At 47.1% G+C, this 23,579-nt stretch overlaps 1 protein-coding gene and 1 non-coding gene across 5 annotated transcripts in view; both read left to right on the top strand.

Annotated features, from left to right (window-relative positions):
* The first annotated feature begins 205 nt into the window (after window positions 1-205).
* The window catches only part of RALGAPA2 (Ral GTPase activating protein catalytic subunit alpha 2), a 269,834-nt gene continuing 246,460 nt past the window's right edge, over window positions 206-23,579 (top strand). For 2 of the 4 annotated variants that reach the window (XM_070472230.1, XM_070472229.1), the window contains exon 1: window positions 206-694. In XM_070472230.1, the coding sequence (XP_070328331.1) occupies window positions 589-694 (106 nt within the window). In that variant the 5' untranslated portion in view covers window positions 206-588. The remainder of the gene's footprint in view (window positions 695-23,579) is intronic. The other 2 variants (XM_020878409.2, XM_070472231.1) reach the window with 1 other exon arrangement.
* Window positions 4,491-4,563, top strand: TRNAR-UCU (transfer RNA arginine (anticodon UCU)). Its single transcript has one exon. It is a non-coding gene; the product is annotated as a tRNA-Arg (tRNA).

The following is a 23,579-nucleotide window of genomic DNA, read 5'->3' as shown; positions in this document are numbered from 1 at the left end:
GCAGTTGCTGCACCCATCTGGAGAGGCGGTCTCAGGGGCCGGCCTCCTGGAGAACTACATTTCCCAGGAGCGCTGGTGGCCTAGCAAGCGGGGCACGTGCCCTGAGCGGGAGCACTGACTCCGATCGCGCGGAAAGCACGCCAGCCTGATTGGAGGTCGCTGTCACGGAGCATCCCGGGGCTCGGAGGACAGCGTGCGCGCGGGGGCCGCCTTCTTTGTGACTCGCGGCGCCGGGTCCGCGCGCGGGCCCGCCCCCTGCGAGGCGGGGCCGGACCTCGCGCCGGTGCGCCGCGCCCTTGGCGGAGGCGGCGGGGTGGTGGTGGCGGCCGGCGCCTCCCGCGGGGGGCGGGGCGGCGGGTTTCGCGTCGACACCGCCTTCCTGCCCCGCCCCGCGCCGGCCCGGCCCCCGCCCCTCCTTCCTGGAGCTGGGGCTGGAAAGGCAGCGGCGGCGGCGCTGGCGGCTGCTGCCGGGCAGGGAGGGGGGCGGCGAGCGGCCCGCGCGACACGCGCCGGCCCGACCCTCTGCTGTGACCCGCGCGGCGCAGGCGCCTCCTGCCCCGCCGGCGGGGTCCGGCTTCCCGCGGCGGGATGTTCTCCCGGAGGAGCCACGGGGATGTGAAGAAGTCCACCCAGAAGGTGCTGGACCCCAAGAAGGACGTGCTGACCCGCCTGAAGCACCTGCGGGCGCTGCTGGGTGAGGCGCGGCGCGGCCGAGGGCGCGCTCCTGCCGGGATCGGGCGGGGGTCGTCTGGCCGCGTTGCCGGGCTGGGGGCGCAGACCCTCCGCGTGGGTCCTGGCGTCGTTCCCCGCGGGCTTGCTCGGCGGCCCCCCCGAGTTGTAAACTCCTCCCCCTCCCCGGGTGGCCTCGGAGCCGGGCTGCGGCGGGACGGTCCCCTCCCCAGCAAACCCTGGGGGTCGTTGCACGCACCCATCGAACTGCCATCTCCCCTCCCAGCTCTTAATGTTTGAGTCCGAGACCCTAAGTGGTCCCAAGTGGGGTCCCAGCGCAGACTGAATTGAACTGTCATCTCCCCACCCCCCACCCCTCCCCCCCAACCCCCGCCACTTTTAATTTTACTCTTTTTGAGTCTGGTCCCCCAGTGGACTGAGCCTCCGAATGGCCTCGGGATAAATTTAAGTGTCATCTCTCTTCCCATGGATCTGGCTGACTCGGTTTCTTTGTGTCCATGGTGTGAAGGGGTCTCCTCGTGTTTGTTGGGTGGGAGGGGTGACTTTCCTGGGTTCCAGGAGGCTGCTTATGCTTTATTGTCAAGATGACCCTGACGGTTTTGCGGCTTCTTGCGTTTTTGTGAGCCCGTTGGGTGGAGGAACTGCAGACCCCAGGTGGGCCTGCACTTGACTTGGGATGAAGCTCACCCCCAAGGGTGTCAGGTGTTCCCAAGGCCTCCCTTCACCTGCCACCTGTGATCTGTAGCCACTTTGCTCTGCTGTTATGTTTTTTCTTCCTACCTCCTTTAGTCTTAATTTTTGTTTAGAATGTAAACACCTTTACTGTGTATATACAGCCTTGTCTTTGTATATTTTGGGGGCTGTGAAAAAGATACTTTATGTTTCTTCTAGATGTCTTTTTTTCTTCTTGAAAGGAGCAAAATTGCCTGATTTAGGGCACAAAGTCTTCATGTGTCTGTCACTTGAGGAAAGAGGGCATAACAGAATTCATTGTACATGTGAGAATTTTAAATAAAGCTCTAGTTCATGAGATTAAAAGTTGCAAATGATTTCTATTTATACTGTGGAGTACCTCTAAGGAAGAAAAATCCACACACCTAGTTTTGCCAAGTGAAGTTTTTCACATTCTCGGATTCCTTGAGATGCCACTGCCGGCTTGGTCAGTTTGGAATGAAATGTAAATTAGGTACTGTTAGAGGGATTAGCTTTCAAGACTTTTGAAAGTGAAATGCAGTCTTCTTGGTAAATGGAGCTTTCTACTTCCTGTGCTGAAATACCAGGCACACACAGGTCGTTTTGTGCGGGGCTCTTTAGTGACTGATTAACACCTACTGCAGGGGCATTTTTGATAATGGAGAGCAGAGCAAAGAGGTATTTTAAAGCAGCTGATGCTTGAGGACTTACTCTGTGGTAGAGAACTTGAACTTGTCTTCAGTCCAAGCCTACAGGATTAAGTTTGCTACATTTTGCAAAGGCAGAATCCATTAAACCTAGATGTTGGGTTTCTTAGGACATATAGTAGGTTGTTACCGTTCTGAGAAAGTAAATAATTTTCAAGGCCCTGTGGTTTCACTTGAAAGTGTTTGTCTCATTTTGAGGAACTTTGTTTTGTCCTTTCACTGAGATATCTGATCTCAGTTTTGTAGCCCGGAGGGGCTCTTTCATATTCCTTATGTATACCGTTTTTGTTGTTGTTGTGGATTGTCTACAGTTATTACTGTAATCTTTATCTGTAGGGACTAGATTTTTCTAAACATGTCTGAGGCATTCTGGTTCATACTGTTTAGTGTAAACTCTTGCTTACAGTTGTGGGTTTAAAGGCTTTAAAGACAAATAGTACAGCAATGTAGTGGTCCCACCACATCACATACCCTATTGATTTGCTACTTTATGGAAAAGTCTGCTTAGAAAAAAAGACCTTCTGATCTGAAAGCTCGGACTTAGCCAAGATCAAGAAACTATTTGAATCAGGATTGACATATACACACCCAGGTGGCTCAGTGGTAAAGAATCTGCCTGCCAATGCCGGAGACGCAAAAGATGCAGGTTTGATCCCTGGGTTGGGAAGATTCCCTGGAGCAGGAAATGGCAACCCACTCCAGTATTCTTGCCTGGAAAATCCCATGGACAGAGGATCCTGGCGAGGTATAGTCCATGGGTTTGCAAAGAGACAGACACGACTGAGCACATATGTAAGATAGATTATCTAATAAGAACCTACTGTGTAGCCCAGGGAACTCTACTCAGCACGCTGTAATGTCCTATATGGGAAAAGAATTTTAAAAAGAGTGGATATATGTATACGTATAGCTGATTCAGTTTGGTCTACAGCAGAAACTAACACAATATTGTAAATCAACTATACTCCAATAAAAATTAAAAATTAAAAAAAAATAGAAAAAGAGAAACAGACCAGATTTGTGGTTACCAGAGGCAGGATGGGGGGGGGGGGGGAGGAGAAGATAATTGAATAAATGCAGTCAGAAAGTACAAACTTCCAGTAATAAAATAAATAAGTACTAGGAATGTAATGTACAATGTGGTAAATGTAGTCAACACTGCTGTATGTTACATATGCAAGTTGTTAAAAGAGTAAATCTTAAGAATTCTCATCAAAAGAAAGAACATTTTTCCTATTTCATTAATTTTTTATCTCTCTGAGATGATGGGTGTTCAATGAACTTTCTGTGATAATCATTTTATGGTATATGTAAGTCGAATCATTATGTTATAGACCTTAAACTTACACAGTACTGTATTTCAGTTATGTCTCAATAAACTAGCAGGAAAAAAAAATAGATATATTTGCAAAGAAAAAATCATATGAAGGAAATGAGTCAAAATTATTGTTGTATTTTTATCTGTATATTTAGATAATTCTCTTGCTTTTCACGTATTTTCAAGTGATAAGGCCACATTAGTTTTTAAATACAAAGTTGATACTGCTGACCTGGATCTATAGCCTGCGGCTGCACGACCTTGAGCCAGTTCCTCAGCCCATCTGTGAACCTCAGTTTCTTCCCTTTGTGAAGTGGGTGTGGTAATGTCTGTCTCATAAAGGTTATTGTGAGTGTACTGTATGAGCTACTTCAGCTCCGAGTAGACATTTTACAGTTTCCTCTCTCATCACTTCTTTCCTGTCATTAATAGTCTAGGACAAGCCTTTTGATAGACTGTACTTTTTCCTTTCTTGTTTGAGTAATTGTGATGGATCCTTTCCCTCTTCAAAAAGAGTAGTCTGTATTTAGGACAACTGGCTGAGAAAGATACAGTTAGCTGTGAAAAGAGAGTATTTCTTCGTATCATGTAATGACTCCAGTTAGAACTTAACTTAGCTACTTTGACTTGGCTGTATATCATAGATTAGCCTGGTATTCTTAACTTTATATTCAAGGATGGGGGAGACCTGGGACCAGGCAGGCTCCTTGGCCAAACCAGGCACTAAATGTTGTGAATATATTATCTGAGTTGGAGGAAGAGCAAAGAGCTCTTCGATTCCCAACTCCCAGGTCTCCTTACATTGTTGAAATCATCCTCAGGAAAGAAAATAAGTAAAAACAAAACTAAAATACTGTGTATTGCTCTCTTGCTGCTGCAGAGATTCCATGCCTAATAACAAGTTGAGTGCCTACTATTAAATAGGGTTTAGACATGGCATTGGTGTGGCAAGAGCAATAGATATAAAATATTTACTAGTAAGCATATAATGTGTTATGTACTTAGACAGTGGCTTATATGGTAGACTCCATTATAGGATTTCAAGGTGCAGAAAAGATCATTAATAACAAAGATGGGGGACTTCCCTGGTGGTCTAGTGGTGAAGACTCTGCATTTCTAATGCAGAGGGTGTGGGTTCGATTCCTGATTGGGGAACTAAGGTCCCATATGCTGAGTAATGTAGCAAGAAAACCCCCAAAACACTAGAAAGACCAAAGATAGGGCATCTTGAAGGAGGTTTTACTCATGCCAGGACCGAAAGAATGACTAAAGGTTAGACTCACTTTGTCCAGTAGAAATACATATGAGCCATAGGTGTAATTTAAACTGCTCTGGTGGCCACATCTAAAAAGGTAAAAAAAGAAACAGGTGAGGAACTTCCCTTGTGGTCCAGTGGCTAAGACTCCACACACTCTCTGCAGGGACCCTGGGTTCAGTCCCCAGTCAGGGAACTAGATCCCACACGCTGTAACCAAAGACCCAGTGCAGCCAAATAAATAAATGAACAAAATAAATATTAAAAATAAAAATATTACAGAAAGAAAACAGGTGACATTAATTTTAGTAATACTTTTTATTTAACCTTATGCATCTGTTTTGTCAACAGGTAGTCCAAGTAAAATGTTCAGTTTTTTTCATTATCTTCACATAGCATATCTTGGAAGTCGTGCATGTATTGTTCACGTGCAGCATGTTTCCAGTCAGACCAGCCGCATTTCCAGTGCTGGGGAGCCACTCGTGGCGAGCAAGGCCTGCTGGGCAGAGCAGGGTTAGATTTGGGGAAAGTCAAGGGTGGGGAGGGCTTTTCCAGCCGAGAAGGGGAGGAGTTGGTGGTGGAGATGTATCTGGGAGACGATGCATGAGAGTGAAGAACCTCAGACACGGAGGACTCGGTGCTGGAACCCTGGCCCTGAGGGCGTCTGCAGTGTCAGAGCAGTGGCTGGAGTGGCGTATAGGCTGGGGTGAGGGCAGGACGGGGAGATGGACTATGAGGTCATGGGGGAGATGAGGAGGGGTAGCCTGACCTGGTAGAAGCTGAGGCAGTTGGGGCCAGATCACCAGGGGTTGGAAGCTTCGATTTTATCCTGCAGGTGAGAGGGTGCACTTGGAGAATTCTTAGCAGGTCAAATGATAATGTTTGTGAACTGCCTCCCTGCCAGCAGGGCCAGGATAGAACGGGGCTGGTGGGAGGGCAGGGAGTCCTTGGGAAGGCTGGCGATGGAGGAGCTGACAAGGACAACTGGAGAGGAGGGTGGACTCATGAAGGACCCCGAGGCAGAAACTAGCGATTCTAGATTCAAGTGTGGTTCGCAGAAGCTGGACGAGGAGTAGTGAATCTGAAGGAGAAGAGGTTTGGGGTCAGGGGCCACAGCCCGGTCAACTCTAGTGACCCCAGAGTTCAGACCAAATAATTTGGAACCAGGGAGGAGAGAATAGCTGTTCACTGATGCTCTTTATGCCCATAGAACAGAATCGAATATTTTGATAGGTTTCCTTCTGTGCATCTGTTGCTTTAAGGAGGGACAAGTTTGCTTATTCACAAGTTGTAAATATTGCCTTTTAAACTTCCTGTTAGCTTTTACCTATGTCTTGTTCCTTTTATTTTTATTAACGGCAGGTATTTGTTGAGACTATTCTCTGGTGATTAAATATTTCCTTTCTTCGTCAATCCTTTTTTTCCTCTTTTTTTTTTTCCTTCTTTTTCTTTCTTTCTCGGGTGTAAATACTACTACTCTAAACATCTTGGGAAACGGCCTTTTCTGCATTTTGCCTTGTTTCCGCAGAATAGATTCACTGAAGTCAGGTTGCTGGGTTGAGCGTGTTTATGCCTTGATTCACTGTGCTCTCCTCAGTTGTTCAAATGCTCTCTGGCAGCAAGGGTGAAACAGTCAAATCCTCTGTAATCTGACCAGCAGTAAACACCTTATTGGGAGCAGGAAATGGCAACCCACTCCAGTATTCTTGCCTGGAGAATCCTGTGGACAGAGGAGCCTGGCAGGCTGCTGTCTATAGGGTCGCACAGAGTAGAACTTGACTGAAGTGACTTAGCAGCAGCAGTGGCAGCAAACAGCTTGTTAAAATTTGATCATTGATGTTAAGTATTTGGGAGAGTAGGGGTGCCATGGATAGAGTCAGAGGGTTGGGAGGAGACCCTGGCTAATAACAGAACAAGGTGAGTTTGGTGTGATGTGTGTTGAGTTTGAGTTGAGAGGAGGAGATGGTTGGATGGCCTCACCGACACAATGGACATGAGTTTGAGCAAGCTCCGGGAGTTGGTGATGGACAGGGAAGCCTGGCGTGCTGCAGTCCATGGGGTCGCAAAGAGTTGGGCATGACTGAGCGACTGAACTGAGCTGTGTTGAGTTTGAGAGAAAGGCGAGATCCAAATGGGACTGACCATCGGGGAAGTTGTTAGACATGGGGTCTGGAGCTTAATGAGGGGTTAGGAAGCTGTGACATGGTTGTTTATCAGTGTCACGATCTCACTGGGTTGTCCCCCAATTTCTGATGATGGTGGTGTCCCCACCCCCAACCTAGAAATGGGGAAACTGAAGCTCCCAGAGGTGGACTCCTGCCCATAAAGGGCAGGGCTGGCAGTCATGGGATTGTACAGCTCATGTCGTGCTTTTGCTAGTTATCCTGACTCAAAAGCATATTTACATACCAGAGAATATCCCACCAGAATGAACGTTAACATGTAAACCAAAGCCCCCATGTCTCCCAGACATGTTGCTGGGAGGTTCGTTGCCCTCTTCTAGCCCGTTTTTACTGTATTGTTCTAGGCAGACCTTGAGGCTGTATTTGATATGAACATGACAGAAGATAAAAAGGCTCCTCCTGTATTTTCGTGTTCGCTGGCCTCTCCATGTCCTTGGCGGCCATCACAGGTGGTAAAATAGTTCCTTGGACATGAATGCCACATGGACGCTCCACAGCCAGCAGAGAGCTGGGGCAAATAGCTCCAGGCCCTTCAGGCAGTCGGGGGATGGCTTCTCTCTGGTGACCTTGTTTGAAGCCAAGTGATTTGGCTCTAATGCTCCCTTTCTTCATTTTTCATCAGTTGCTCACATTTTACACCTGTAACTTCTGGAATATAAAATGAACTTTGAACACATATATGTCACACAGATAGCCCACCCCTGTTCCTTAGGCTGGAGATTCTCTGGTGTGAGAAAGGTGGACCTAGGATGAAAGTCTGAGTGAGTTCAGATGTTTTCTTTGAGATAACTGAAAAAGGCTGCCTTTGACCTTTAATTCTGGGAAGAGGGGTAATTGAGTCCAGAGTATTTTGGATAAAAACTTTCATAATTTTTATTTTGCCTTTGACCTTTTATTCTGGTGGTGGTTTAGTCACTAAGTCGTGTCCGACTCTTTCGATCCCATGGACTGTAGCCCACCAGGCTCCTCTGTCCATGAGATTTTCCAGACAATAATACTGGAGTGGGTTGCCATTTCCTTCTCCAGGGGATCTTCCCAACCCAGGAATCGAACCCAGGTCTCCTGCATTGCAGGCAGATTCTTTCCCAACTGAGCTACAAGGATTCTGGGAAGAGGGGTAATTGGTAGGTCCAGAGTATTTTAATGAAAACTTTTATAATTTTTATTTTGCTTGTAAATGCTTTATTTGCTGATGGACATACATAACTTCTACTAGTTGTTTAGTGTACTAATCTCTAGTCTCCAAACTATGTACCAGAGATAAAACTGTAGAGAACTGCTTATTGTCTTTAAAAAATTGACTTTCAAAATAGCAGATGGATTCAATTCAAAGTTTAAAATTATCTTTAAAAGAAGCAATATGTTACTCTACTGTAAAATTTAGCATAATGAAAGTATAAATGTAGTAAGCCACTATCTTGTTTTTGGATTTTTTAAAAAATTTGGTTTCACGTACTCTTTTGAGTCTGTGTGTGTGGATATGTGTGTCTGTGTGTATGTGTCTGCTTGGCAGGGCTGTGTCTTCAGAGATTAATAAGGCATAAGCACGGGATTTGCAGTTTGCTAGGGGAGATAGACAAATAAATCGCTACATTTCCATGAGGGTGTTGGTGCCTGGGTGGGGTGCGTGGAAAAATGTATGGGTGGCTGCAGGTGGAGAGGAGGCACTTCAGAAAGCACCTTGGAGAACCCAGCAGTGCTTCCTGAGGGCAGGTGGGGCTGAGGTGGGTCTGGAATTGTGAATGCAGAAGTTTCCCAGATAGGCAGGTTAGGGGTGAGGAGACTGCAGGAAAGAGCAGCTGGTGCAGAGGTGAAGGCATGGCCACCGTGTGACTGACTGCACAGTTTTTCATCCCGTGCTGTTGGTGGATGTTGGGAATCCAGGCAAGAGTTTTAAACAGAGGAGAAGCCAAATCCAGTGTCTTCCCCCGGTGAATGGTCCAGGAGCCACAGTCTCCTTGAGGTTTGAAAGATGGATGCCTGGAGGGTGAGAGCTCCTCTCCTTTGAGATTACAAGCCAAGAGGATGTAGCCTGCCTTTCCCTCCATGGGGGGAGCACCTGCCTTGAATCGAGTTCACCGTGAGAAGGAAGCAGAGCGGAGAGATGGAGAGTGAAGAGAGTCCATGGACCCTCTGTGAACTGAAAGCTCAACCCCGTCTGCACCATCCCCACCCCGAGCTTCTCAGCTGTAGGAGCCCAGAACACCCTGGTCTTTTGCTCTGGCCAGCTTGAGTCCTATTTCTGGGCCTTGCCATGGGGAGAGCACACATTCATATGCCAGGAAGAGACTGGGAAATTCCAGATCAAGGATGGATGAGACTGTGTGTGTGTGTAGATATAATTTTTACATTTTTTAAGACCTGGGGGAATTGAATTTATGTACATGTAGGAGAAGGAAATAATAAAAGAGCAAAATTGAAGAAATAGATAGGGGCTAAAATGATGAAAGTTGTGATCTGCTGTGGGGTCCAGAGGCTGGGACAGAACAGGCTTGACGCAGAGGCTCCTCTCTGTCTGAGGCCGCTCAGAAGAAGCAGGGACCGGGTGCGGGGTGACAGGGTGGTGCGGGAACCTCTCGGACCATGGCTTCTGCTTCTTCTGTGAAGGTATGAGGGCACGTCAACTGCTGACTAGTTTTCTCGCTGGTATAGTGACAGGAACTGAAGGTGTCTTACTCCTTTTTCTCTGCCGTGCATCTTCACAAAATAAACACTGTAATCGGAGAGGCTTTGTTTTTGTTCATTGTGGGGGGTGGGGATGATCTCATAAATGCAGCTTAACTTATGTCATGAAATGCTTGGCCAGAAGGGGGAAATGTATATGTATATAAATTGGTTCAGTTCAGTTACTCAGTCGTGTCTGACTCTTTGTGACACCATGGACTGCAGCACGCCAGGCCTCCCTGTCCATCACCAACTCCCAGAGTTTACCCAAACTCATGTCCATCGAGTCGGTGATGCCATCCAACCATCTCATCCTCTGTCGTCCCCTTCTCCTCCTGCCTTCAATCTTTCCCAGCATCGGGGTCTTTTCAGATGAGTCAGCTCTTCGCATCAGGTGGCCAAAGTCTTGGAGCTTCAGCTTCAGCATCAATCCTTCCAATGAATATTAAGGACTGATTTCCTTTAGGATGGACTATTTATGTAAATGTATATGTGTAAATATGTATAAATATGATGTGTATATATGTGTATATATACATAAATAAATTAAATAAATATATAAATATAAATAAAATATACAAATAATTATAAATAAAATATTGTATAATAATAATGTTTAATATAATATATAACAATATTTTATAAATAAAATAAATATATATAGAAATAAATAAAATGGGGACAGTTTAAGTGGTATGGATTCTGCCTACCCTTCCCGAGCGGTGGCATGAGGAGGGACATGGCTGTGTCCCCAGAGGTCTTTTTTCCTTCATGTTCTTCACTGTGGGAGCGCCTTCCCGTGTTTAAGGGTAATCGGGATTTTCTCCATTTTTACCTTTCACGTGACTTCACCCCACCTGAGACGTCACTTGACTGTATTGATATCTCATATTCGGGTAGCTCTTCACTTGTCTGCAAGATATTTTCTCATTTGATCAAATTGCGGCCTCAAGCAACCGGTTTATAAAGGAATTTTCCTTCTAGATTCTTAGTGGAGCCTTCTTTCTTTGTTCCGAATCTCCCTCTGAGGGCTTTAACTTTGATTTTTAGAAAAGAGATGTTTCATAATCACTTTACGTCTTTTATGTTGTTTCAGAAACTGAGACCACATCTGAAAGACACAGAACGCTATTTTAAAAGTAATTGTCATTTATAACAGTAAATATGTACTTTGATTTTGCTTCTGCAGTTGCAGTTTAGTTAAAAAAAAAAAACTTTTGAAAAAGATAAGGATATGGTCTTGTGTTTGACTTTCAGCGATGGCACGTATTTGCTGAGGCTCAAGCATACTTTCAAGGACACAGGAGGTACCAGGGCCCCGGCTTGTGCCAGCCGTGGGACCCGTGAGAGGCGTGCTCAGATCAGCTCCACTGCGGGGCCCCACTGACCGATGCTCCTGGTGCTGCCCTTGGACCCATCTCCACTGAGAAGCCAGAGCTGGGCTCCTCCTGGGCTTCCTCCAGCCAGTTACTGAGCACGTGGGCCACTCACGTGGTCATTCCTCAGAGACCCAGACGCCTGGGCTAGCAGCCTCTTAGGCCTCGGCTGCCTCTCAACCCCCCTCCCTCCCCTCCTCTGTGCAGGGCTCAGCCCGCCCTTCTCAGGTCCTCCTCTTCGTCCTTCACGGCATCTCCCTCAATACACCTCCTGTGTGAACAGTCCTGTTTTGATATCCATTTCCCAGAGAACCCAAACGAATACCCGGTCCCTTCTCCTAGAGGGTGTCGGCCTTCCCGTCCTGCAGAATTCTTCCAGAGCCGGCAGAGTCCCGTCACATCTTCACACAAAGTGCCTTCACCCCTCTCCCCAGAAACGTTCTTTTCTCAAATTCCCACAGCTCTTTGTGTCTCCCACTGGCATTTGTAGCCTTTGGTTTTATATTCTGCTCCTCTGTGTTCTGCCTGATCTCGCTCACTCAATGATACTGATGCTAAATAATACCAAGAACACCAGTAGCTTTTTGTACATCTTGACTCCTTATTTGTAATAATAACAAGTAGCATTTAATTGGCACTTGCCCTGTGCCAAGGACCACCAGAAATACTTTACATGTACTTTTAATCCTCTCCCCTATGGGGTGGGGATTATCATTATCTCCATCTTCCTGATAAAACCCAGAGAAATTAAGAACATTGCCCAACTTTGCCCAGCTAGTAAGTGATAGCGACAGGACTGAACCCAGGCAGCTGGCTCCAGAATCCCGTGTTATTTTTTATCCAGCACCAACCACGTGTCATGCCTTATACTCAGTCCTGGGCATGCCTGAGCTTGCATTCAGAAAAACCAAAAATGTGATTTCCACATACCTGGATCTGAGTCTGTGGGAGAGGAGCAACCACCTATATGGATTTTCAGAAAAATTTCTAAGAGCCTTCCTGCCCCAGAGATTGTTTTCACTAGCCAGAAGCTCCCATCAATAAAGTAATAATTCAAGGGACTGCCCTGGCAGACTGGTGGTAAAGACTCCATGCTTCTGCTACAGGGGGCATGGGTTCAATCCCTGGCCATGGAACTAAGATCCAGCATACTGTGTGGCATGGCCAAAAAATGAGTTGAGACTATGAATTAAGTTCTCCTGAAAGAAACCTCCTGTGTGTGCAAACAGACCCACTCCTGGGTCCCCAGGGGAATGTTATTGTTGTTCAGTTGCTCAGTCATGTCCGACTCTTTGTGACCCCTTGGATTGTAGCCCACCAGGCTCCTCTGTCCATGGAATTTCCCAGACAAGAAGACTGGAGTGGGTTCCTATTTCCTTCTTCCTAACCCAGGGATTCCCTGCGTTGCAGGCAGATTCTTTACCTGGAGGGAACCATATTCAGCACATGTGGCCGTTCCTTCCTTGATATTGCAGTGGGTCATGATGAGGAGACGGGCTGGGACCACCGTGGCCAGTGAGGCAGGAATGCTTGACTGCCCTGGGCCATGAGATTGGACCACGCAGCCGCTTGAGCTTGTGACAGTGTGGAATGCACTTGCTATATCACCCTGAATTCTTGTAAGAGCCAGAGAGTAGGTACCTTAGGAAGTGCCCCGATGTGGACAAGAAATGGAGAATAGCTAGTGGCTGGAAATGAATGAGCACAGGAAAACATCCATGGGTCAATGCAGTGTTAATTTATCCCATGAACGGTGGTGAAAGGCAGCAGATGGACTGGGTTTCGTGTACCTACCTGCTAAATTAGGACCCTGTTTGTGCTGTAGATTGTGTTACTTTTTCTTTTTTAAAGAACTGGAGCCACTAAAAAAAAAGTTGTTTTGACCATGCTGCATAGCTTGCAAGATCCTAGTTCCCTGAGTAGGGGTTGAACCCAGGCCCCCCGGAGCGGAAGCCTACATCTTAACCACTTGACCACCAGGGAATTCCCTCTAGGTAGTGTTTCTTAGTGGAAAGGCCTGAGGGAGTCTTGGTCTTCAGCTCAGTGATAATTGAAGAGATATGTGGTTTCTATGACCCGGTGTTGCTCCCGAAGGGGAGTCTGCTCCATAGTTGGTGATGAGCCCTGGATTGAGCAAAACTTAATGTGTGCTGAGGCTATCCCATTCAGGTGAATCTGACTGTGATTGGAAATTTCATCACCTTTTTGCATTCAGGGGTGTCACAGCATTGTTTGTTCCTGTGCAGTACAAGCTACCCAATGGTTGGACAGAGATCATTTCTTCCTGCCCGACTGTATCATTTTTCTACCCTTTGGGGTGAATGATGATTAGAGAAGCAGCTTTCCCTAAAGACAGCAGAAAAGTTCTCTAGATCTGAGTCATCACAAGGCATTTATGTACAAAAAATTTCTCTGTTATTACAGAAGAGGTCTACTCACAATGTTGGACAGAGGAAGTTTAAATTATTTTCTGTTTTTAGGGCATTTTCGTCCTGGTAAAGATACTACTTTTCTGTATTGCTTGGGTCTTGAATGTTCTTCAAGCCTGAAGAGTCAGACACGTTTGGAGGAAATTATGGTTGTTGTCATGTCTGCTGTGCTTTTCTTTTTTACCATAAATAATCAGACATTGGAAAAAAAATCTCTGAAACACTCTGGCAGCTTTTTGTTTGTTGGTTTCTGAAATGAATAATAGTTTTGTAGTTTTTTCTGGTTGTAAAATTTTACATACTTATTATAAACATTTGACTTATATGAATAAGCAAAAAACCATTTAAGCATGAAAGAGCTCTTCACACTCTTCAGTCCCCTGATAACCAGTGTTAAAATTTTGGTAGGTGTGTTTTTGTGCTTGCTGTTGCTGATATGTGATCTCTATGTGTTGTGCGTGCACACAGAAACGCAGTTTTACACGAGTAGTTATTATGCATGGGCTGACACTCTGTTTCTGATCTGACATGCCTTGGACGTTTTTCACATCAGTAAGTGAAGACTCACCTGTTACTTAAATGGCCCTATTGTGTCCCATGGGACTCACACGGCAAATTATCCACCACCCATTTCAGGTTGGGAGTCCAGGCTCTCTGCGCTGTTAGCAGACCCAGGCTGGCGGGAGAAGGGTGGCTGCCTTTGGTTTCTCATATGAGGGACAAGACAGGCCTGACGGTGTCCTGGCTGATGATGGGGCAGGGGTCGGTGGGGCGAGTTTCTGGAAGTAAAGAGAACCCCTTGCGAAAGGCTGTCTTAGTCTCCGCTGAATTAATTTCACAGAAAGGCCATCCTTTTAACCTGTCTTGGAGTGAAGGTCATTCCCCTTGCAGGCTGGCTCTGGTGTCCTAAATATACCAGCTTCTGGGTTCTCTTTGGAGTTTAGTAACTGTTTACTTCCAGGCTTTCTACCAACTCTGTCTTACGTACTTCAAAAAAATGGTGTTTCCAAGTGTACTTCCGTGCACTTCCTCCATCATTTTCTGTTAATGTTAGGCTCACTCAGGTAAGCAGTGCGGGAGCGCTGGACTGCCTGCTTGGGTTCCAGTTCTGGTGGGGACCTGACCCCGCTGACCCTCCCCTGCCTACTTCCTAGGGCTGTGGAAGGTCTGAGTTAATATATACAAATCCCTTTTGTAAGCAGTTATTATGCTTATTAATAATGATTGTTTGACATAAGTAAGATGCCCCTCTCTGCCCTTATCACCTCTCTTCTGCCTGCTTAGTTGTTAGAAGTGAGCTGGAGCTGTTCCCATTTAGCTCCTGTTTTATTTATTTTTATCCTCTAACTCTTTCCTTCCTGAGTGAATCTGAGTGTAACATAGGCCAATTCAGATCAAGAAAAGTGAAGTGCATTATTATGTATAAAGTAGATAACTAATGAGAACCTACCATACAGTCAGGAACTCTGCTGAGTACTCTGTGATCTAAATGGGCAGGAAATGCAAGAAAGAGGGGTTGTATGTATATGTATGACTGATGACACTTTGCTGTACTGCAGAAGCTAACACAACATTGTAAAGCAACTATATTCTGATTTTAAAAAGAAAAGTAGAAGCAGTTATGCATTGCCTTAAAAAATCTGATGAAACTTGCTTCCTACGAAAGAAGAGATATTTGAAAATGTATGAACCATTATGTATAAATTAAACTAGAAGGATATATTATACAACATAGGGAATGTACCAATATTTTATAATAAACATGAAGTATAGTCTTTAAAAATTGTGAATCACTATATTGTACACTTGTAACTTATTGTATATCCACTATTATTCATAAAAAGTGAATGTATATAAAACACATTAGATTTAAACATTATATTTCATTGGTGTATATATTTTGTTTGATTTTGTTGGCACTTGATATCTGTTAATAATAAAGTTTTAGAAGCCTGCATTTGGGAGAGGTGTGTCAGCAATGTTTAAAAATAGCTCTGCTTTTTAAAACTTTAGGTACATGGAGTATATCTTTATCAGAATCACTTTTACATGGGGACTGTCAATCTAGAGTTACAGAGTTTTTAACATCTTTCTGACCTCTAGAATTTTACTTTCTTCACCTATCTTGGAGAAGGCAGTGGCACCCCACTCCAGTACTGTGCCTGGAAAATCCCATGGACGGAGAAGCCTGGTAGGCTGCAGTCCATGGAGTCGCTAAAAGTCAGACACGACTGAGCGACTTCACTTTCACTTTTCATTTTCATGCATTGGAGAAGGAAATGGCAACCCACTCCAGGGTTCTTGCCTGGAGAATCCCAGGGACGGGGGAGCCTAGTGGGCTGACGTCTGTGGGGTTGCACAGAGTCGGACACGACTGAAGTGACTTAGCAGCAGCAGCACCTATCTTACTATATAGGTATAAAGAAATGAAAATAAGACACCTTAGGAAATGAAGTGGGGTGACTATAGCTTTTACAACCTTTCAGTTATACTAGGATTGGTTTCTACTGTCAGAATCTGCAAAGATGTTTTTGGATACAGGTAACAGAAAACCCAAGTGTAAGCATAAACGAAGAAGAATTTTTTTTCTCCTTTGAAAATCAGCCCCAAAGCAGGTGAGCGCAAGCCAGCTGGCACGGCAGCTCAGCGATGTGACCGTACACTGGCTCCCCCTCCCCGCTCTGCCCTCCCTGCTGCCCTCCGTCCATGTGGCAGGTCTGTCCTCTGAGTGGCAAAATGCAGCTCGGACAGAACGTCCGGGCAGAATGTCCAGAGAAGCCCGTGCGCTTTGTGACCCTTTATGAACCGTGACCCTTTCCCGGCATGTCCACCAGAATTCTTCCCAGTGCTCGTAGGGGCACAGGCTTGAGCTTAAAGCTAAACTCATGGTTGGCGGGGGGGCTGTTCCCACTGTCACTGACTCCGCAGCATCGGGTCTCCCACCCTTGCCCCAAGAGCACACAGTTCTGTGGGGTGGATGGTCCTTGAACACATGGGTCTGTTAGGAAGACAAGGGTCAGCTGTGGGCCTGACTGGGTGTGGGGGGCCAGAGGGAAAACCAGAGTGCCTGCTCCAGGCCACTCTCGCTTTCAGTTTAAATTCTACAGAGGACACCTATGGAAAGAGTCCACTATGATACAAATTTGAATATATGTCTGTGTTCAGGGGAAATTTCTTAAAAATTTAAAACAGCCCAACATGGCTATAATAATGTGTAATGATAACAAAACCATCAGCAGAGTGAAAGTGAGAGTTTGAGTTTTCGTTTCAATTTCTGCAAAGAGGAATGTGTAGTTTAGGTCCCTGCATGCTTCCAGAAGTATCAATGTTATGTCAGTGTTCTAGGCTTTTCCTCCTGCTGGGCTTGGCTCGTGGTGCTTGGGCACTGGCTTACTGGCACACCAGCTGATGGCCCCGAGACATCTGAGCATCGGTGAGCAGTGTGGAGCCGCTTGCGGGGGGTGCTTGAGTGGGTGGGTTTAAAGTGTTGTTTTGTTATGCATGTACAAAACATTTTTACATGTATGTGCATGTGTCCTAAGCTGCTTCAGTTGTGTCCGACTCTTTGCGACCCTATGGACTGTAGCCCGCCAGGCTCCTCTGCCCATAGGATTCTCTAGGCAAGAATACAGGAGTGGGTTGCCATGCCCCTCCTCCAGGGGGTCTTCCCGACCCAGGGATCGAACGTGAGTGTCCTGCCTTGGCAGGTGGATTCTTTACCACTGAGCCAGCCTGGGAAGCCTTCTTTCACATATACTCCGTACTTTAAAAAGTATTTGGTATCTGTCACATGGCTGTGCACAAATAAATACTTTCAGTTGAATTAAGGGTGAAACTGAGACTGGGGTTTTATTGAGTATGATCGGGGAGGGGGGTAATTAAAAAGATGGACTGTGATTGCTCTGTGGTAACCTAAATGGGGAGGAACTCTTAAAAAAGGGGGGGAATATGTGTATACATAGAGCTGACTCACTTTGCTGTACGGTGGAAATGAACACAACATTGCAAAACAACCATACTCCAATAAAAATAAAAAAAGATGGACTGTGGAAGCCAAATTCGGATAAACAAAAAAGTGAAGACTTCAGAGGGATTATTGATCAGGGTGGTGGGGTCATTAGCTTCAAGGGCCCAGGAAGGTTGAAGAGTTGTCGGAATTAGGTTTCCAGAAGGAGTGAGCAGGAGAGGTTAGGAGAGTGGAGGTTGGAAGGAGTGGAGGTTGGAGGGATGCCTGGGTGGCAGAGAGAGTGGAGGACGACTTCTGTGGAGACACGGAAGTGGGGCATCACCTGTGTGAGTGTGGAGATCAGTGCTGGGTGTGGGGGCAATGACAGTGAGCAAGACCCTAAAATCTTCCAGAGAGTGTGCGGGGCGGTGGGGGGTGGCTTGTGCAGCCCCTGGGACCGGAGCCTTCCACCTGCTGTGTGCCTGAGCGTCTCTGTGCACACAGAGGTCTTGTATTTGCATATAATCAGGCCAAGGATGGTTTTTTTTAGGTCTGCTTATACATAGATGCATTTTCAGATGTGAATTTCTCTTTGATGGTAATGATGATGGGAAAAGTGTTGAGTTACCACTGAAGCTCAGTCAGCACACCTGCTGTCTTATGACTGATTCCCTGCCGAGTCTTGAAAAGGCTTCATTATGCAGACTTTGCATCCTCCCCAGGTGAGTTCCAGGATGGTTACCTGCCCTTGGCACAGTCCTGCTCACACGGGAGATTTTAAACCCTCCCAGCTAGTGTCAGGAGAGGGCGTCCCTGCCTGCCCAGACTGTCCCGACACTCTGGGTAGTGTTGCCGATACTTTTCTGTGAAAGGTGGTTTGTATCACAGGTGAAGTGAAGTGAAGTCGCTCAGTCGTGTCCAACTCTTTGTGACCCCGTGGACTGTAGCCCACCAGGCTCCTCCGTCCATGGGATTCTCAGGCCAGAATACTGGAGTGGGTTGCCATTTCCTTCTCCAGGGGATCTTCCCAGCCCAGGGATTGCGCACACACACACACACACACACACACACACACACTGGGGAACACACACACACACTGGGGATCCCCTGTTATCTGGACCTATTTTTTCTGCTTTTCCTTCTTGGACAAGGAGACAATGTGTTGTCATACACACACACACACACACACACACACACACTGGGGATCCCCTGTGGCCTCGTCACGGCCTGTGGCACTTCTTGGTGAGTTTCGTTTTCTTTCCTCCTCAACATTTCTATGACAAGCAAGGCACCCCATCCCAAATCTCAGGCTTACAGAGACCTTACGGCAAGTGTCTGTTTCATTCCCTCACCTGTCTGCATTGCTGCATGGTTCTGCCCTGGCTGCAGGCAGCTCTGCTCCATGAGTTTTCTCATTTCTTTCTTATTTAAATCTTAATTGGAGTATAGTTGATTTACAGTGTTGTATTAGTTTTGGGTGTACAGCAAAGTGAATCGGTTATACATAGATGTCCCCTCTTTTTAGATTCTTTTCCCATGTAGGTTGTGAACAGAGTGCTGAGTAGAGTTCCCCTCGCTATACAGTAGGTCCTTCTTAGTGATCCGTTTTATCTCTAGTAGTGTGTATATGTTTACCCCAACCGCCCTGGACCAGACACTACCTGAGGCTCTGCAGCTACGGCTGAATCAGGCTCCTGATGACTGGGGGTCCACAGCAGGTCGGGAGCTCAGCCCGGATTAGCATGGGTGGGCGTTTTCCAAAGGTGTGGATGGAGGGCGGGAAGAATTCGTGGCACTTTTTACAAAGTGTGACACTTCGTAAAAGAGGGAGAGAGGGTGGAGACCTAGGCAGCTGTGAAAAGGTTGAAACCACCAGGCTCTCATTAGCCCTTATGTAAGGGCACGTTACTCATGATGTTCATCCCTGTCGGTGTTTTCTGCCTCGTGTCTGACTTAATTTCCCTTGTTCTCATTGTTCCTGAATTATGTTTTATGAAGTTTTTCACTCAACCCCCTTCCCTTTCACCAGTGCGTGATGTTGAGCATTGTATTTGGGTGCCAGCGTCTAGGGAATGTGAGTGAATGACACCATCTGCACCCACACGCAGTCACGTGGGCAGCGCTGGGGTGGCTCTGAGCCCTGGGGTGGGTGGGGGAGGGAGGGCTGGAGGATTGGGGGGTCACTCCCCACTTGGGAGGAGCTGTTCTGAGCCCCTACTTCCTCTTTGACAGTGTCCACCAGGGTCCCTGAGTCTGAGAAGAGTGTTCCCTCTTCCTTTGGTGCTTCTGGGTGTGCTGAAGCTGGTTTTAGTGATCTGGTTATGATCCTCAGATCCTAAAAGGAGTAGGATTGCTACTGAAAAGGACTGTATATAGGAGGAAGTGGAGGGACAGTCCCCCTAGCTTTGGAGCATCTGCTGGTGAACTGGGATGAAGTGTTGTCCCTCATTGAAGTTCTCATTAAGTGGTTGAGTTTCACGAGTCATTGAGTTTTATGACTTCACAAGTGAAGTTGGGTTGTTCCTGGCTGGTTCCGTGTCCTTTGCCTGGAGCTAGGTAATTGTAAGACAACTAACATTTATTTAAATAATGCTGACTCTTCGTTTAGAGGCACCTTACCTGTGTTCATTTTATTACACAGGAACTATTGTTGACCCCCATTTCTCAGGTGAGGAATTTGAGGCACAGCGTATTTAAATAACTTGCCCAGGTCCTGTGGCTTTTGTACTTGAAACCAGGCGACCTGCTCCAAAGGTTTTTGTGCTTCAGCTTTGCTACTGTCTTCCAACTAAATGTGGGGAAGTAATTGTCAGCGGGAGGCTTAGCTGAACAGGGGAGGGTAGCTTTTGGTGTGGAATATAGATTATTTTTCAGATATAATGGGAATATAATAGTTCATTGCCTGTTGGATGGTGGTCAAGGAGAATGAGAAATTAATGGAGGTTCTTTACAAATCCCCAAATGATCCCCAGCTCTATGAAGCTGTCTGCTGGTTGCTCCTCTGTGGTCAGTGTGAATGCACTTGCCTGGGCTTTGTTAGGCCAGCAAGGCCACATGCTAGCGTCCATGTTGGACATACCCAGATCGGGACTTCCGCTCTTTCCCACTTTCTTACCGGCCCCGCAAGGTGGTGGGGAGGTTGCTAAGGTCCCTCTCGGGGAGCCAAGTGGTGCCCATTCTCAGGGCCATGCTCTCCCCTCATGTCTTAGGGTCGTCTCTCCATCTGCTCCCCTGCATATCCCTTCCCCAAGGAGATGACATTTCTCTGTGTTCCTGATCCAGTTTCTGGATTTGACTTATTACCACGTGTCTCTGAGCCTTTGTGCAGCTCATATTCGGGCTGGAACCCCAGACAGGAGTCTTCCCCACATTTCTGACTGGCCTAGTACCTTGGTCAGGTTACGGATGATCCTGTATCTGAAGTTTTTTTTTTGAGTTGACCACACCTGCCTCATCTCCCTCATGAGGTTGTTGTTGTTTAATAGCTAAGTTGTGTCCGACCCTTTGTGACCCCATGGACTGCAGCATGCCAGGCTTCCCTATCCTTTACCATCTCTTAGGGTTTGCTCAAACCCATGTCCCTTGAGTCAATGATGCCATCTTACCATCTCATCCTCTGTCTCCCTCTTTTCCTCCTGCCCTCAATCTTTCCCAGCATCAGGTTCTTTTCCAATGAATTGACTCTTTGCATCAGGTGGCCTGAATATTGGAGCTTCAGTTTCAGCATCAGTCCTTCCAATGAATATTCAAGGTTGATTTCCTTTAGGATTGACTGGTTTGATCTCCTTGCTGTCCAAGGGACTCTCAAGAGTCTTCTCCAGCACCTGCAGTTCAAAAGGATCAATTCTTCGGTGCTCAGCCTTCTTTATGATCCAACTCTTACATCCATATATGACTACTGGAAAAGCCATAGCTTTGATTATATGGACTTTTGTTGGCAAAGTGATGTCTCTGATTTTTACTATGCTCTCTAGGTTTGTCATTGCTTTTCTTCCAAGGAGCAAGCACAGGGTTGTGGTTAGGGTCAAATATAGTAAATCCATGAAAGTGTCTCTTAAGGACTAAATATACAGTGTTATTAGTAGTTCCAACCTTCCCAATCGGCTTTCACTCCCTGCTTTGAGACCCGGCCTGGACTTTGGTCCCGGTGTCATTTCCATTACTTGATTGTATCCCTGTCTCTGGGGCCCCTGCACCTGATTCTGTTCAAATTTCCTAGCACTTGGCACAGGCCTAGTTTGCAGGGGGAGGGGCCCCATCATGTTTGACTGAGCAGGTGAAGAGCATCTTTCTAAAGGAAGTTTATGGTCATTTTTTTTTTTCCTGAACAGTCCTCTTACCATAATATCTATGCACCTTGAGGTTAAAAAGCAGACTGTCCTGGTGGTCCAGTGGCTAAGAGTCTGCCCTCTCAGTGCAGGGGACCCGGATTCAGTCTCTGGTCAGGGAACTAGACCCCACATGCCACAACTGAGGGTCCTGTGTGCCCCAACTAAGACCTGGTGCAGCCAAGTACATTTTAAAAATTATTTTAAAAAAAGGCAGCTCTGTGATCCTGTCTGTGTGCCCTGCTACCGGGCACTAACTTCCCGTGCCTGAGGCCACCTTCTCCAAGATCTGTGCTTTCCAAAGAGTCATCTCATGAGTCTTGTGTTTTAGAAAAAAAATAAGACAGATAAAGGAATCATTCTAGATTTTAAAGACTAGAGATTTAAAAAAAAAATGTGGCGTTAATTTTTTTGTTCATTTGACAAATATGTGTTGAGTACCTGTCGGGCACCCCGCTCTGTTCCTGGGTCTGGGAATACAGCGGTGACCAAATCCCAGGCGGATGGGATTCCTGCCTGCTGAGGCTTCCATTCTGGAGTGCAATAAGGGAAAAAAGGAATGAGTCAGTCTTGACTGATGAGGTGTGCCATGGGGAGGGATCATGTGAGGGGGACTCCCGGACCTCCGAGGAGTCCTCAGCGGGTAAACAAAGCGAGTAGTTACCGATGTTACGCTCTTGGTTTCGCTGTGTTTGGAGCGACCTTGAAGGCATCACAGTGTCTTGTGAGGATGTCAAGCTCCGTCCGGCCGCCCCTCATCAACAGAACAGGCAGGGAGTGGTGGGGAGGAGGTGGCTGGGCTCTGGCTCCTGGAGGGCCTTCCTGTCTGCGTGAGGCCTTCAGCTTTGACAAGGAGCTGCTGTGCTCAGGTCGCTGACCCTGGCGTGTTTCTGAGGGACCAGGGGATCCCAGGGAAGATGGACTCTTGGTGGCCCACAACCTCTCCGTGTGTCTTGGGGCTTCAGTCCACTCCTGGCTGGCCGCCCATCAGACTCCGTGCCGGAGGAGGCCCACAGGGACCCCTGAGATTTCCCTGCAGAGGTTGAGCGCGGCCTTAGCTCTGAAGGATGGGAAGGAATGAGCTGGACGAAGATTGGGGGTGGGGAACATGTGTGGGAAGCTCGGGAGATGGAAAGAAGCCACGGTGGCCAGAGTGCAGGGCAGCGTGGAGAATGTGGCGTCGGTTGGACTTGCCTTTGCGCAGAGGAAAGGCTGAGGAGTAGTGGTAAAGAGTTTGAATTTTATTTTCAGTGCTACTGGTTTGGTTTATTCTGTTACCCTGTTGACTGCAGCGTGGAGAGGGGACTGCGGAGGGGAAGCAGGGAGGCAGGGACCCCTGGGTGGGGATGGGGGCGCAGTTCCCGGCAGGGCGGTGGAGCACCCAACACCCTGGAGGCGGGCTGGGAAGCAGCTGGGAGGACCCGGGATGGGGATTGGGGTTCAGGTCGAGCAGCTGTGGGGAGAGCAGAAGGTGAGGGTAGATGCCTCCAGACTCTCCCTGGAGCCGGCAGCGGACAGTGAGAGCCGAGCCTGCAGAGCGGGAGGGACCCCCTCCGCAGAGGGGTGACGTTTCCCTCCTGGTAACCCAAGGGTCAGGGCGCCTCTTTCGTGTCAGCATGAGATCTGATGGCTTACACGTTGTGGTCACTGCCCCGTGACTGTGTATTAGAGGCTGTTTGTCTCATTTAGTGCATTCAGGAAAATATTGAGCTAAATGCTTATGCTCCTTGCGGGGCATGTAATGGTGCTGAGACCACCTGGGGATCTGTGAGGTGGGCAGTGTCTCTAACGGAGGAGACAGATCATTCCATCAGAATTGAGCCCGGTTGCACCAGGAAATTGAGCGTAGTGTGACATAGTCTGTGCCTGGGACAAAGAGGGTGGTGGGCTGCAGAACGGAAGCCCTGCCCTGGCCTGGGGGCTGGGGAGGTTTCAGAGGCCCTCTGAGCATTTGGTGTTGGAGTAAACATTTAACAAAGCCCTTGGAACT

The sequence above is a fragment of the Odocoileus virginianus genome, chromosome 9 (assembly GCF_023699985.2).
Source record: "Odocoileus virginianus isolate 20LAN1187 ecotype Illinois chromosome 9, Ovbor_1.2, whole genome shotgun sequence".
NCBI classification, from domain to species: domain Eukaryota; kingdom Metazoa; phylum Chordata; class Mammalia; order Artiodactyla; family Cervidae; genus Odocoileus; species Odocoileus virginianus.
Note: the sequence above shows the minus strand (reverse complement) of the source record. Positions and strands in the feature narration are given on the sequence as shown.